A 15,446-nucleotide genomic window follows, 5' to 3' on the forward strand; every position below is an offset into this window, starting at 1 on the left:
ATAGAAGGGAAAAGGGAAAGGCACTTTAGTTGCAAAAAATTTTTAGGTTATGTTGTGTTACGACTTATATAACCTTGAATTTTGATGTTATGTTCGTTTTAATTTATGTTTTTTGACGCATCTAACAATCTTGGAGACAGTGCGGCGAAAACTTTTTATATAATATATATTACTATATAAACATGAAAAATTATTACGTGTGAAAAATTATTATTTTGAGCTCGCTTATTATAAAGCGCGAAAAGCATTAGGTAACTGAATATAAAGAGTATAATATATAGATAAACGTTTGATTACTCACTGATGTATTATATATATATACATCTCGTTCTCGCACGATGGAAATGAATTTACATTAACACTTCAATCAATCGATTTGAAAATTGTATATTTTGATGCATGACAGTTATGATGATTTGCATCATTGATTTTTCTCATTTGCATTTTTCCTATTGATTAATAATAATAATAATAATAATAATAATAATGGAAAAAAGATATTAACGCGCAAAGTTTTTATTATACAAATTTGTATAACTATAAATATATATATATATGATTTACAATATTTTTCATTTATAGACATTGCAATAAAAAAAAGAAAATGTTTATAATTGTTCTTATATGTCTTGCAATTTTATTTTTAAAATAAGATTATTGATCATTTTTAATGATCAGTAATTAGATTATATATACCTTGCGGTTTATAACTAATGTTCATGTAACATTTTGTATATCTGCAAAAAAAAGAAAAAAATTTGATATCTTTTATATATATCAAAATCCTTGCGATTTGTATTTCAATAATATTAAAATAATATATAATAATAATAATAATAATTATTATTATTATTATTTTAAATGATTATTATAGCAATATAATAAAATAATTATTAATGCTAATTAATAATAATTTTTCAACGATTGAGAACCTTTAGAATAAAAATATATATATATGGTGCGCGATCGCGTATATATATATATATATATATATATATCCGCGCGGAGACTTCAACGTCCCGACGCCCGCGCGAGCAATGTTTCGCTTGATGGTCGTTCATTTTTAAAACGAGAAAATAACTTGAGACCAGTGAATTACTAATTGGTCGAAAGCACGGCCCCAAAGTATATATCCACCTCCCGTCGTGCTTTCAATGTCCTGATTAAAGTCGATTTTCAGCCTTACATCGATTCATCAAGGTTGACATTGCAACAAAAAAACGACGATGACGACAAAAAAAAAAAAAAAAAAAACACCTCAACCAAATTCATATACATAGTAGTATATAATATGTATATAAAAAAAACACACACATATTATATATATATATACGAGAGAAAAATTATATTTACCTCAAGGACCCAATATTATTTTAATTAAGAAACTTTTTTTTTAATTCACTTTTTCCTTATTTCATTGATATATATTATCCTATTACTTTTTTTCGGTTTTTTAATCGAGCTATTTCTGACAAAAATTTTCCGTTATTTTTTTTTGACTAAACAATAATAATTGTAAAAGTAACAATACAAAAGTATAATAATAGTAACAGTAACAAAAACAATAGTAAATGTAACAATAATAACAGTAGCAATAGTAATAATAACAATAGTAACAACAATAAAATTTGTAACAGTTGCAATTGTAACAATAGCAGTAATAATAGTAACTGTAACAGTAGCAATGGTAGGCTATAACAGTAACAATACCAATAGAACTAATAGTAACAGTAACAATAACAATGGTAATAGTAAACCAGTAAATAGTAATAGTAACACCAGAAATAGTAACAGTAACTATAGTAACAGTAGAAATATAATAACAATAATACTCTCTAAATCTGAATTAGTAAAAATGTTTACTAATTTGAATTAGTGACTCACTTTTTGCTTATGAATTAGTTAAATTTCACTAATTGTTAGTAATTAGTAATAATTAAATTAGTAATAATTAGTAAAATTTTACTAATTCAGAAGCAAAAAGTAAGTCACTAATTCAAATTAGTAAAAAATTTTACTAATTCAGATTTAGAGAGTAGTAACAGTAACAATAGTAATAGTAGAAATAATAATAATAATAGTAATAGTAACAGTAACAATAGTAACAGTAACAATATTAACAGGAACAATAGTAGCAGTAACAATAGTAACAGTAACAACAGTTACGTAATAGTAACAGTATAACAATAGTTACGTAGTAGTAACAGTAACAATAGTTACGTAATAGTAACAGTATAACAATATTTACGTAGTAGTAACAGTAACAATAGTTACGTAATAGTAACAATAGTTGCGTAATAGTAACAGTATAACAATATTTACGTAATAGTAACAGTATGACAATAGTTACGTAGTAGTAACAGTAACAATAGTTACGTAATAGTAACAGTATAACATAGTTACGTAGTAGTAACAGTAACAATAGTTACGTAATAGTAACAGTATATCAATAGTTACGTAATAGTAACAGTAACAATAGTAACAGTAATAGTAATAGTAACAGTAACAATAGTAACAGTAATAGTAAATCAGTAAATAGAAATAATAACACCAGAAATAGTATCAGAAACAATAGTAACAGTAGAAATAATAATAATAGTAGTAACAGTAACAATAACAGTAACAATAGTAACAGTAACATAATTAACAGTAGCAATAGTAATAGTAACAACAGTAGCGATAGTAACAGTAACGATATGAATATAGTAACAATTGTATTATTATTAGCATCAGTAAAAATAACATGAGTAACAATAGCAATATTGGTAACAGCAATAGTAACAATAAAAAATAACATAAGCATTGACAGTACTAGTAACAGTAACAATAATCTTACTAACTAAAATCGAAAGAAAAATTTTGTTCAAATAGCAAAAAAAAAAAAAAAATGGTAACTTAAAATTGATTATCGATTTCAAGGTCATTTTAAGGCCAACGCACAACTAATTCTTGAACGGGAACGCAAACGGAATGGAATGAGTAAGAGAAGGACAAACATTATGTCTATCCTTCTCTTACTCATTCCATTACGTTTGCGTTCCCGTTCAAGAATTAGTTCTGCTTAGGCCTTTATACAGAAGCGCCTTTTGCCCGCCATTCAGAAAGGGTAAAGTTAGGTCTCGTTTCAGCGAGAGAAACGCGCGAATGTTTTTCTTATGTTCCGCCCACGCGATACGTACCGACGACGACAACGATATATACATATACATATATATATAAGAAACAAAATTGTGAATCTCGCGCCATTGCTGAGAGGAGTGAGAGAGAGAGAGAGAGAGAGAGAGAGAGAGAGAGAGAGAGAAGAGATTTGGGACCGTTCGCGGCAAAGGGGTGGGGGGACCACAACCTAACCACAAACGAGAGAAAGAGTGAGAGAGAGAGAGAGAGAAAACATATTCGATTAGCCATCGGTTGGAAGCAATTGAAAATTTTCCATGGTGCTTGTGGTGTATATTCTCGCCAGTTATGTATATATATATATATATATATATATGTAGTCAAGGCCCATACGTGATGCTTCCCTGAACAGGGTCGTATTAAGAAGCGTAGCCCGAGGGTATATTCTCTCTCTCTCTCTCCCTCTCTCTTTGGGTGCCCATTTTTCACGACTCTCTTCTTTCGTTTTTATTTTTTTTTCTTCCTCTTTTAATTCCATCTTCCCTCTTTGCTTCTTCTTCTTCTTCTTCGTCGTCTTTTTAATCTTCCTCTCTGCGCGCACTACAGCTTCACGCACTAGGGTCCGTCCCTCCCACTTCTGGGATTGCCGCCAATCTCCCCTCCAATACACTGGACCCAACTCTCCCTACCTTTTGGATGCGTATGACTATTTCATGCCAAAAAATTTTTCCCAAAAAAAAAAATTAATTTTTGTTTTAGTAAAATAGAAAAAAGAAATAGAGAGAGAGAGAGAGAAAATTCCCGGGTGGCCAAAGAGGTCCATCGATGACTCTCTCGATGGTCTGTTTGTATCCGTGTATAGTTTTGCATCTTTCTTCAACGTTCGCTTTGGATTATAACAATCTGTCCTTGTCGTTGGCTACCTGCGTGCTCAGACTCTCTCTTTCTCTCTCTCAAAATGGAAGAGGGGAGAGAGAGAGAGAAAAATGCCCTCGGGGACTCTCGATGTAGCTTTGAAACAGGAGTGGGGGAGTATTGGGACGTATCCAAGAGATGCGTGGGGAGAGTAAGAGAGAAAAGGATCAACGAATAAGAGTGAGAGAAAACAAACTCAGGTAAAGGAAAGAGAGAGACTCAACGATATATAGAGAGAGGCAAATATTGAGGTAGTTGAAGTGAGACACAATCACATTGACTAGAAGGGGAGAAGTGAGAAAGGGGGAGAGGCTTGGATGCTGGAAGGCGGCGGCGGCGGCGGCCATGTTGCCTATCTCAAGAGAAGAGAGAACTCTCCGAGGACCGAGCAGCGCCAAGGTTCGCTCGTTCCTTGCAGCGGTTAACTTTGCTTTTTTCAAAATATATAAATCCTCTCAGTTGTGTATATATTTCCAAAAATTCAATCTCCTGTTTTTTCAAAGGGAATTTTAAAAACCCAGAAGAAATGATACATTCAGTGAAAACTTGTAACAAGTGAGAGTGTTTTTAATGTTCTCCAAAATAAAATAGTGAGGTGTCATAAAAAAAATAAAAAAGTGGTTTGTGAAAAAAGTGTACCCGTCGGAAAACAATTTGAGACTGAAAAAAAAAAGCTGGAATCAAATTTATTAAAGCCTCGGGTGCCGTGGAAAATGTTATCATCCGCGGAGATGTGATCCGGAACTCAAGAGGGACGCTTAGTAGTTTGTAGTTTCGTCCCCCTTATCCCCCCCTCCCACGTTACCCCCCTGAAAGGGGGCCCGCCCATATCAACTCAACAACCCCCCCTTCTACCACCCCACCCACACCATCCCTCCTGTTTTTTTTTTTTTTTTATTTTTATTAGTGCAACTGATATTAAACTTCTAATGCAATCTGGACAAGTGAGTACAATTTTTTTTTTAGCTTTTGCTATTTATTCCTAGACAGCGGGAGAGAGAGAGAGAGATTCTAACCTGCGTTGAAGTTGTACCTGTGTCTATAGAGAGACAGGTGGTGGTACACAAGGTCTCCCTTAGCGTCAAGTTCATCTGAGGGGAAAAAAATTTTTTCCCTTCAGAGACTCCCCGATGTGTATGTGTGTGTGTCTGTCTCTGTATTTAGTAATTAGAGAAGAGAAATTCTTGAAAAGATGGGATATTAGATTAGAAAACAGAGAAAGCTACTTTTAGCCAAATTTTTGTGTTGCTATTTTCAAAATTTTTTTACCTCATCTTTTATACTGATGATTTTTAGAAAGAATTTTGAAAATCTGTAAATTTGTCAACCAAATATTTGATTTTAAAAATATACAAAATTATAGGTATAAATTTATTTACGAACATTTTAGGAGATTTATGGACAATACAGATTTTGAAAATCTGTAAATTTGTCACCAAATATTTGATTTTACAAATAGGGATACAAAATTATAGGTATAAATTTATTTACGTAACATTTTAGGAGATTCATGGATAATACAGATTTTGATAGTCGAAAGTTTTTGGTGCTTTTTGCAATTATTAAAATCACTAATGTCGTAAAATTTTAGGTACTAATAACACTGATTGAAAAGTATTTAGTACAAATGATGATTAAAAATTATTTATACCATTTAGAAAATGATGATTTAGGGGATAATTTTTCTTTCTACTTTAATTTTTCTTAGGGTTTTAATGATTTTGTTCAACATTAAGATCATTAATTGATAATTATTATAGTTACAGTAGATACAGGTAGAACTATACAGTAGATCAAAATTTCCCTCCAAATTATATTTAAAGTTCCTTAAATAATTCGGAATAATTTTAATACTAATTGTATGAATACAGATTTGAATTGCTTGAAATTTTTTAGGTTTACTTTGCCAATATTTTACTAATTTTGAATTATTAATTCCAGAAAATTAATTAATAGTGCTACTACTTTAGGAATTGTAATATATAATAGATGATTTTGAAAACTTCTACTTTTCCTAAAAAATTTTGGGTCATAATAATAATAACATTAGCAATTGAGAATTATTTACTGTAGTAGATGATAAGATTATTTCTACCATTCAGGAAATTATGATTTAGCAGTTAATTCTGAAAACTTCCACTTATTTCCCTTAAGTTTCAGATGATTTTATCCGATTTTGTCCAAATTTTGTCACTGAGAATTATTAATTGCAGTAGATGATTAAAATTACCCCCATATTATTTAAAGATTCTTAAATAATTCGGAATAATTTTAATACTAATTATATCAATACAGATTTGAATTGCTTAAAATTTTGCGGATTTACTTTGCCAATATTAATTTCACTAATTGGAAATTATTAATAATAGATCAAAATATTATTTCCATTTAAAGAATCATAAATAATTGGAGAATAATTTTTGATACGGATTTAAACTTCAGTTGCTTAAAATTTTGGGTTTAAAACAAAAGGGTATATTAATTTAATACTGACTTTATGTATACTAAATTGTCATTTGGTATACTATTTTGATACCTAAAATCGGTAATATTTTAATATTTTCTTTTTACAGTGTACCGATATTAATTTCACTACCTAGAAATTATTAACTTTAAAACTGCTACTATATACTTATGATCACTAATTACTCCTAATCTTCATAAAAAAAAAAAATTTTAATTTTCATGTTGATCATATTATAGAGAATTATGGCACTAATACCAGGAGAATTATTATTAATCACATAGAGATGTTTATGAAAAAATACAACCACACTTTAAATATTATAATCAGTTTATTGATAATGATCAAAATATTAAAAATTTATTAAATATATGGTAATGAATATCCATTTTTAATAAACTCGAAGGAGAGTTCCTCTATTCATATATATATATATATATATATATATATATATATACGGATTATATACACCTATATAGTAGAGTCTGAAGGTCGATTTCGAAATTACGTTTGTTTACATAAGAACATTAGGAAATCCTTCATCTTGAAGCGAGAGACACACCAAACTAAAACGGTTATTGCTGCCATTCAATCTTCGTTTTATTATATATATGAGTGATGTGTGTGGTTAAACTCCGCATTTGAATTTCAACAATTTAACATTTCAAAATTTTCAATTATTGTAACCGATAATAATTTACTTTCAAATTTTTTCTTATTGTTATATCCGTAAGATTAATTTCTTAATCCAGTAGAGCTTTTATATTCGAGCATTTTTGGTATATAAATATTGCAAATGGTATAATCATAATTACTGTTAGTAAATTCCAATTTCAAAATTTTTTCAGAAAGGAATTATTTAGAATTTTTTAAAGGTACTTTTATACTTTTAAGATACTTTTAAAGTTACTTTCCAAGGTAATTTCAAAGCTACTTTTAAAGCTACAATTTTTCAAACCCCAGCAAGTTGGGAAATAAAAAATTCCACTTTATCCAAAAGTCTTCGAATTCTTGTAACACAGTACATAATTTTTAACATATACACATTCAAAATCACTTCACATATTTTTATTCACTCACGCGGCACCTCTCTCATCATTTTTATAATCCGATTAAAGAAATATGCTTCCCTGGACACAAAAGTTGAAATAAATCCGACAACTGACAGTTACTAAAGCAAAAAAAAATGAGGGCAAGGTTAAAAAACACTCGCAAAGGGAAATTTTGAATTTTTGTTTGTAGAAATATACAGAGTAAGTAAAATTTTTCGCGACACGAAACATTCTACCGCGAGGCGAGGGCGTCTCGAGGTTACAACTTGAAATACAGAGAGAAGACGGACCCCACGGAGATGGGTCCCAATCTGCTGATCATGAGGCCAGGGTTCCCTTTGAGAATCAGGTTAGACCGGCCGAACCAGCTTTTCTGGAGGAGTTCTCTGCTACTAGCATAACCTACTCTCCTTCCGCGTATATATGTTATAAGTTGTTAGGTGTGTTTTAAAACCACTCTTCATGATTCTGCTCACAACGTTTTGTTTTCTTGATGCGATATTGAAACACACAACACTTTGCCTATAGATCCCCTAGACTTGTCCTAACTTGTCTTCTTTTGATGCTCGCGGGGGAAAAGAGAAAGAGAATATGCTTGAAAACACGTTCACTCTCGATTGATTCCTCTCTTCCTTGTTACACACGCGTCTATTATTACACACATGTCTATCAGTCAGTGCCAAAGCGCAACCATTTGGAAATCCAGTTTTATGAGTAGGTCCATTTGCAAAAAACCAAATTTAGGAAGATCTAATTTTTAACCTATTAAAATTGAATGTTTCGAATTGGATATAATAAAAGTAAATTTTGAAATTTTTTATTTAAAAAAAGAAAATTGAAGAACGATGCTAATTCTTTTCGCAGTGAAGTTTCTTTATTCCTCAGTTTTCTTATCAGAGGAATAACTTTTTCCAATTCCTTTTTGCTCTCCTTCTCAAAGGAATATTTATATTGAAAACTAGAAAGTTTTCACACACACACACACACACACACGGAGAGAGACAATTCTTATTCCCGTCACTCTATAACCATATTTTCCAGTGGCTTTCACAACTAGGTTATTTTCAAATAAAAATTTTTATTTGAAACATACTCTAATCGAAGCTTTAGCGACGACGCTAATTATATTGGATCTCCTTAATCGACTAATTACCAATTCTATCGGAAGCAAAATCACATTTTCACCAGAATGGAAAGTCGAAACTGTCGTCAAGATTATTTTCAAGATGATAAACTAGTAGTATAGGTTTCTCGCGCGGTTTTTCAGTGACTATATAATGATCTTGGACTTTGGACAAATTACCTCTCTCTCTCTTTCTCTCTTTCCTCCTGAACTTCTAATTTTTTGCTGGAATTTATTTTTTTAGATAAATTATTTTTTCTATTCATTGCTACATTTTTTTTAAAAATTATTTCCCCATCTTATTTTTTGTTAGAGAATATGAAATGGATTAAAAAATTATAGAGAAGATTTCTACTAAATCATAATCCGTAGGAACTAAATTTTGAAACTGTTTTACTGCCTCTCGATATTAAATAGATAGAAATTTTTCTGCAAATATTAATCTGTAGGAAATGTGTTCCAAATGAGCAAAATTAATCACGGAATAAAAATAGATGATGCAAATAATTGACAAATTCAATCCGAATCGAAATCCGAAACAAACAAAACAAAATTAATTGATTTTGAAACAGTTTTACTGCCTCAATGCTATTAAATATTTAGATACAAATTTTTCTATGCATATTAACCTATACTGGAAATGTGTTGCAGATATAACAAAAAATAAACACGGATTCTAAATTGATGTTCTAAATAATTGACAAATTCAATCCGAATCGAAATCCGAAACAAACAAAACAATTAGCTGATTTTAAAACAGTTTTACTGCCTTAATTCTTTTAAAAATTAATGTAATAATTTTCCTACCAGTATAAACCTACCGAAAATATGTCTCAGATGGCAAAAAAAAACCGAATGTTTATTTGAAATAATTAATAAATTCATGTGAATCAAAATCCAAAGAACGACAAACAAAACAAAATCACCTAATTTTAAAACAGTATTACTGCCTAAATGTTGTTAAATATCACTCTAAATAAAATTTTCCACGAATTCTAACCTACTGTAAATATATCCCAGATGATAAAAAAGAAACTCGAAATTGATGTTCCAAATAATTGACAAATTCAATATCCAAATCGCGAAATTCGAATGAATTAAGATTAGAATTGATTTTAAATCATTTTCCCTTTAATAACTGTGAGTAATTATTAATTTTGTTCTTTTTCTATGATTGCAGGTGATTTTTAACTACTTCTTCTCTCGCAAACATATAACGTGCCATAAATTTATCAGCAGTCTGTGATAAAGAACCCCAGATCTCGAAACGTCAATGTGCCACCACCATTAAAATTCTTAGAAGTAGTAGAATAGTACAAGAAGGAGGGGAAAGGAAAAACTTTTTTTTTCAACTGAAACACAGTACGACAAAGACACGACGAATGACCTTAGAACCAAGATCAAGGTCTATTGAAGAGCACGATCTCATCAAGGAACAGGTGAAAAATCTAGTCCGCAGAATGTCTACCTGTGCGGACGAAGCCGAAAATACATCCCTGCACATGCAGGAATCTCTGTCACCGGTGAGTTTTTTTATTTTTTCTAAATCATTATTATATTTCAAATTCCAAATTTTGGGCAATTTTTTAACCCCCCTCAAAAAAAAATCAAAGAAGGTCAAAATTTACCAAGTGCTATAAATTCCTTTTGCCTTAAACAATTTTTGAACAAAACTATGTAAAGGATTATTAGAAAAATCTAAAAACCTAAAATCTAACCCTAACCCTAAAAATCTATTCTACACCCAAAAAATTATAGTGAATTATTATTTTCGAAAGATCCTTTATACTTTTACGACATTATTGCTAGCTTTTTGGAACTTGACCCAAATCGAATAACTAAATATAAAAATTATGGTTTTTACCTTTTTTTTACCTCGTCTCCTATATATATATAAACCCCCTTGGTTATTTTTTCTGCTTCTGTGGCTCCGACTTTTACCTCCCGTTGAGCGCAGAATAACGAGACTGGTTGACCGCAGTCGAGCTCTTTTTCTGTATATATATAGATATGAGGGGTCTCTCATAAAACACCCAAGATATAAGAATTGAAAAGATTCAATCCTATTTTTAATAATAGAAAAAATATTTTAAATACTTAATAATTTTTTCGGGACTTAAAAACTACATTTTTGACCTTTTTTCAAAATTCAAAATGGCGGATCCAATATGGCGGAAGATTTTTTTTAAAATTGATATTTACTTTTAAAATTTGTCACTCGGGGGGTTTTCAAGGTCGCTGATTACGAATCTGGCATCAAATTTTCAAAATTCAAAATGGCAAATCCAAAATGGCGGATTTTTTTTAAATCTACCAAATATATTTAAAATTTATTTCTCGAGGGTCAATGAATTTTTTTACTAAATTCAACAATTATAAATTATATTTTGTTGGTGATTAGAAAAAAATTTTCTGGGAAAATAAATTTTTTTTTTTTTTGAATTTATTTTTTTGTTTGTCTCTTATTTGTAAGTCATTTTGCATTTTAAGATGAGATTTATCATATAATCATTAATAAATCAAAGTTGGTAAATGACGCATGGTGGAAAAAATTTATAATTATATAGACGTTGTATTTGAATTATTGCTGACATAATACGGCACTGCGATACCACGTCATTATGATTACAGTTTTATTTATTTATATTAATATTTGTGTCGTGATGCGCATTATTTTAAAGACAGTTGAGTGGTGGGGGGATTTTTTAAAAATAAAAACAGTAATTTTTGATGCTAGAAATCAGTATTATTAAAATTATATATTTGATCTGTGAATGAAGTTAATTGAATTTGTAGGTTATGTTCGCCTTTTCACTTAGACCTTGACCTAATTTTGAGGTTATGTTTATTAAATTTAATCTCAAATCCTAATTTGACATTGATATTGAATTTAAGGTTATGTTTGTCCTGTAATTTTTAACTTAATTTTGAGGTTATGTTCGAATCTTAAAACAGTGGCGTAGGCTTTAAGTCAACTTCATAGGAAACAAGTATTCCAATCGAAATAAATTTTATTTTTCTTCTTATTCGCTGAAATAAAAAGCGAAAATTTGTAAAAGTTGTAAAAAAAAATAATTTTCCTATATGTCAATTATCATCAACTATTTTCATTTTCAATATTTCGAGATTCTTTATAGACTCGTGAAATTTAAAAAAAAAAAAGTTGTAAATTCTTTTTTACAACTTTTACGTTTTTTTTTTAATTTTCAGCGAATTAAAAAACAAAATTAAAAAAAAAATTTATACGTTATTTTTTTGGTTAGTCATTATTTCATATGGGTACATTAATTAAAGTTGATTGTTTTCTCTTTATAAAAAAAATAAAAAAAAAAAGTTGGCTTTTTTTTTCTTGAGAGTTCGTGAGTTCTTTAGACACGAATGGCGGAGGCACCATTTGAGAAATCTTAACGACTCTCGGAGACCCACAGAATCTCTTTCCTTTGCGGAGGCCATTATCGTTAAACCGCCATGGAAATTTTAGTTTCAAATTGTCACTTACATCTTTGACGTGTATTCGTGACTCACAAATCGATTTTTACCTTTTTTTTTTCTTATTTATTTCATAATCCCCGATATTTTTTTACATAATTTTTTTAAAAATATACTTTTAATCTCTAATTTTAATTTTTTTTTCTATTATATTTGGAAATATTTATTTATCACATGGAAAAAAAAATATTTATCTGGAACAGCGATATATTTCTCTAGAATAGTGAAAACTTTCGCAGTTTTAGTGAAACTTATCGTTGTTCCAGGTGAAGATTTTTTTCCGTACAGAAAATAAATAATAGCTTTAATGTAAAAAGTGACACTAAAATACGTTCCGAAATCAATTGCCCGTTGAAAAAATAAAAAGAAAAAAGAAAACAGTAGAGCGAAATAGATTACGTTTAAACGTTTACTCTATTACCGATGTACGCGACCTGTAATTGATGACTTTGTAACAGGCACCACTTTAGTTTCGAGCAGCTCAATTATCTCAATCTGATTCAAAAGAGCCTTGCGGCCTAATTAGTTTCGCTCTATCATATAAATGTTTTATATATATGGCCACTTCACTCTTCAGAGAATTCAGGTTAGATTGATACAAAAAAAAATGAAATGATATATTTTAGTACGTGTATCTTCACATTAATCACTATTATCATTCTTTACATGCAAACTATTAAAATACACAAAAATATTTCTACTTTAATATATAATTATAAAATTCATATATATTGTCTTTTTGAATTTTTATCAAATTTTCATTTTTACTTAAATCTAATTGTCTTTTCTAGTTTTCAATTAAAACCTTTTTTTTCTTCCAACTTTCAATTCTTATATTTTCTCGTTTTCAAAAAACAATTTTTTTGCCCTCTCCAAAGAGAAAATTTTAAATCCTCATGAAACTTAATTTCTATATACTTAAATCAAATTGTCTTTTCTAGTTTTCAAAGAAAACCTTTTTCTTCCAACATTCAAGAGAAATTTTTAATCTCCATTTTTTGTTAATTTAAATTGTCTTTTCTAGTTTTCAAAGAAAAACTTTTTTTCTATAACAAAATTTGGTGCAAATAAAATCAAAAAAATTTAATAGTTTATTTAAATCAAATAAATAATTTATTTAGCTGTGAAAAATATAAATACATTTTTTCACTAGGTGTAGAAGTACCTTAAAATTAGAAGGTGATGTAGTCGATGCATATACTAACCCAACCCTGGGTTTGATTAACATTTAGTTCTTTTTCCTGTATAAAAATAATGTAACATATTGATTAGCAAAAATAATATTAACAAAATAAATAATTATCAGTAACGTAATTATAATAATAATAAAATAATGATAATAATAATCGTAGAGTATTTTAAGGTTATGTTACAATAGTAGATAACGTAATAAAAATGTTTTCCAAAATTTCTAAAGAAAAAATTACTTTTTGATATGAATTAAAATAAAGTATAAGAATATTTTGCGAGGTATTATTTACCGTGATAAACAGGATGGATAAAATGAAGGAGCATCGGAATCCGGGGGCGCGTAGTCTGGACCTCAAGGCCCTTCCTTCCTCCGTCATCGTCCCCCTTCGCCCCATCGCAAAGTACACTCCATACTCCCATCTTAATGGGAGCCTCTTTTTTAATACACTCATGGATTTCTTTAGGTGTGTTTGTGTCTGCGATATTTAGAAATATATATATTAAGTTCATATATCTTATTATTCCTTTTACAATTATTTTTGCTTCTTGAAATACACTCTTTAAGATATTAAAATACTATTCGCAAAGCAATTCATGAGATATTGTAATTCTCATATATGTCTGCACTCAAGGGTTTATTCCACAAAGCTTTGTTGCGTAGACATTTTGTATATAAAGAATCGCCCACACAAAACACTCAACAGTGAAATCAACATTGTATGAATGAGAAGATTTTAGAAATTATTATTTTAGTTGCAGAAAACTAAATGTATATATACATAACCTCAAAATTTGTGTCTAATCCGAATATAACCTCAAAATTTATGCCTAATCCAAACACAACCTCAAAATTTGTCTCTAATTCTAACATAACCTCAAAATTTTGTTATATAAATTTTTAAATATTTTAAATTTAAAAAAACCTGAAGGTCAACATAACCTCTTGCAAAGCGGGAAAAATTCATTATATAACATTGTTTACCACAATATTTTGCAGACACACAAAACCACATTAAATGAAAATAAAAAAAAAATTAACGGATATTGACTGTGCTACTTGTTTGCTTTTTTTTTCTTCTTCTTCTTTTTTCATCCATTACGAATTGTATAGACGCAGTAGATTACCCGCACCACAAGAATGAGAAACGTTTAAGTTGTTAGTTAGTTACTTGTGAACGGACACCATTCGAACTCTCTTGTCTGGTACGCTGGGTTGGGTCCATAGTTATAACAATATACTTTGTCTCTCACTGACATTCATCGCTAATTAACTCTGTGATTGCAAAATGACTGTTTTTTTGTGTCTAGCTTCTTCTTTTACTAATGAATCCGTATACTAAATTTAACATTAAAAATAAAGAATCTTTTTTCAAATTTTTTATTCGATAAAAAATTTCTCGAAAAAAATAAATTGCCAAAAAAATAAGTATCAATTTTTAATACACTTATGCTGACAACTGATAAAATTAATAATATATTATTTAAGAATAAACTTTCATGGTATTTATAATATTTGATAACGAAAGAATCATTAAAAAAAAACATTCCACTTTTTATTATTAAATGCACGACTTAAAACATGTGGGAATTTTATTACATATATACCTTCTGTAATTTTATTTTAAATTTATGAAAATAATAATAATCTTTTCGAATATATGTATACATATTTTTAGCAGAAGTCGCACAACTAATGAGATATTAAAATTTTGATACTTTGGAAAAATTTATATGACTCATCGTTATCATGTCATATTTATATATTATATTCGGTTTCACTCGAAATCGTAGATTTCAATGATTTTTGCCCACCACACTTGTCAATAATAAATATCTTGTCATTTTTTTTTAATGTCGTTGCGAAAATAATTTTTTTTTCCTCTCGCAATTTTATATGTTTGTTAAATGAAAATAATTTTTTAATTTATGGTCTATATAGAAAGTCTTTTGATAAAAGAGTAAGCGACTTTTTATATTGATCTTTAACTTTTTTTTTAAGTACCTCCAGCAATGCTAATGAATTTATCATGCGAGGCAAAACATCATTCTTTTAATGTCTCAGATTATTATTACTATTAATAAAATACGATTTCAA

At 29.2% G+C, this 15,446-nt stretch overlaps 1 protein-coding gene across 5 annotated transcripts in view; it reads left to right on the forward strand.

Annotated features, from left to right (window-relative positions):
• LOC127280490 (uncharacterized) overlaps positions 1 to 15,446 on the forward strand; it is a 147,030-nt gene that overhangs the window by 51,035 nt on the left and 80,549 nt on the right. For 4 of the 5 annotated variants that reach the window (XM_051303508.1, XM_051303509.1, XM_051303505.1 and 1 more), the window contains exon 3: positions 9,852 to 10,194. In XM_051303508.1, the coding sequence (XP_051159465.1) occupies positions 10,054 to 10,194 (141 nt within the window). In that variant the 5' untranslated portion in view covers positions 9,852 to 10,053. Of the gene's footprint in view, positions 1 to 4,344; positions 4,977 to 9,851; positions 10,195 to 15,446 lie in introns of those variants that run through there. The other variant, XM_051303506.1, reaches the window with a different exon arrangement.

The sequence above is a fragment of the Leptopilina boulardi genome, unplaced genomic scaffold, assembly GCF_019393585.1.
Source record: "Leptopilina boulardi isolate dan_hultmark-lab unplaced genomic scaffold, ZJU_Lbou_2.1 LbouV2_248, whole genome shotgun sequence".
In the NCBI taxonomy this organism is placed as follows: Eukaryota; Metazoa; Arthropoda; class Insecta; order Hymenoptera; family Figitidae; genus Leptopilina; species Leptopilina boulardi.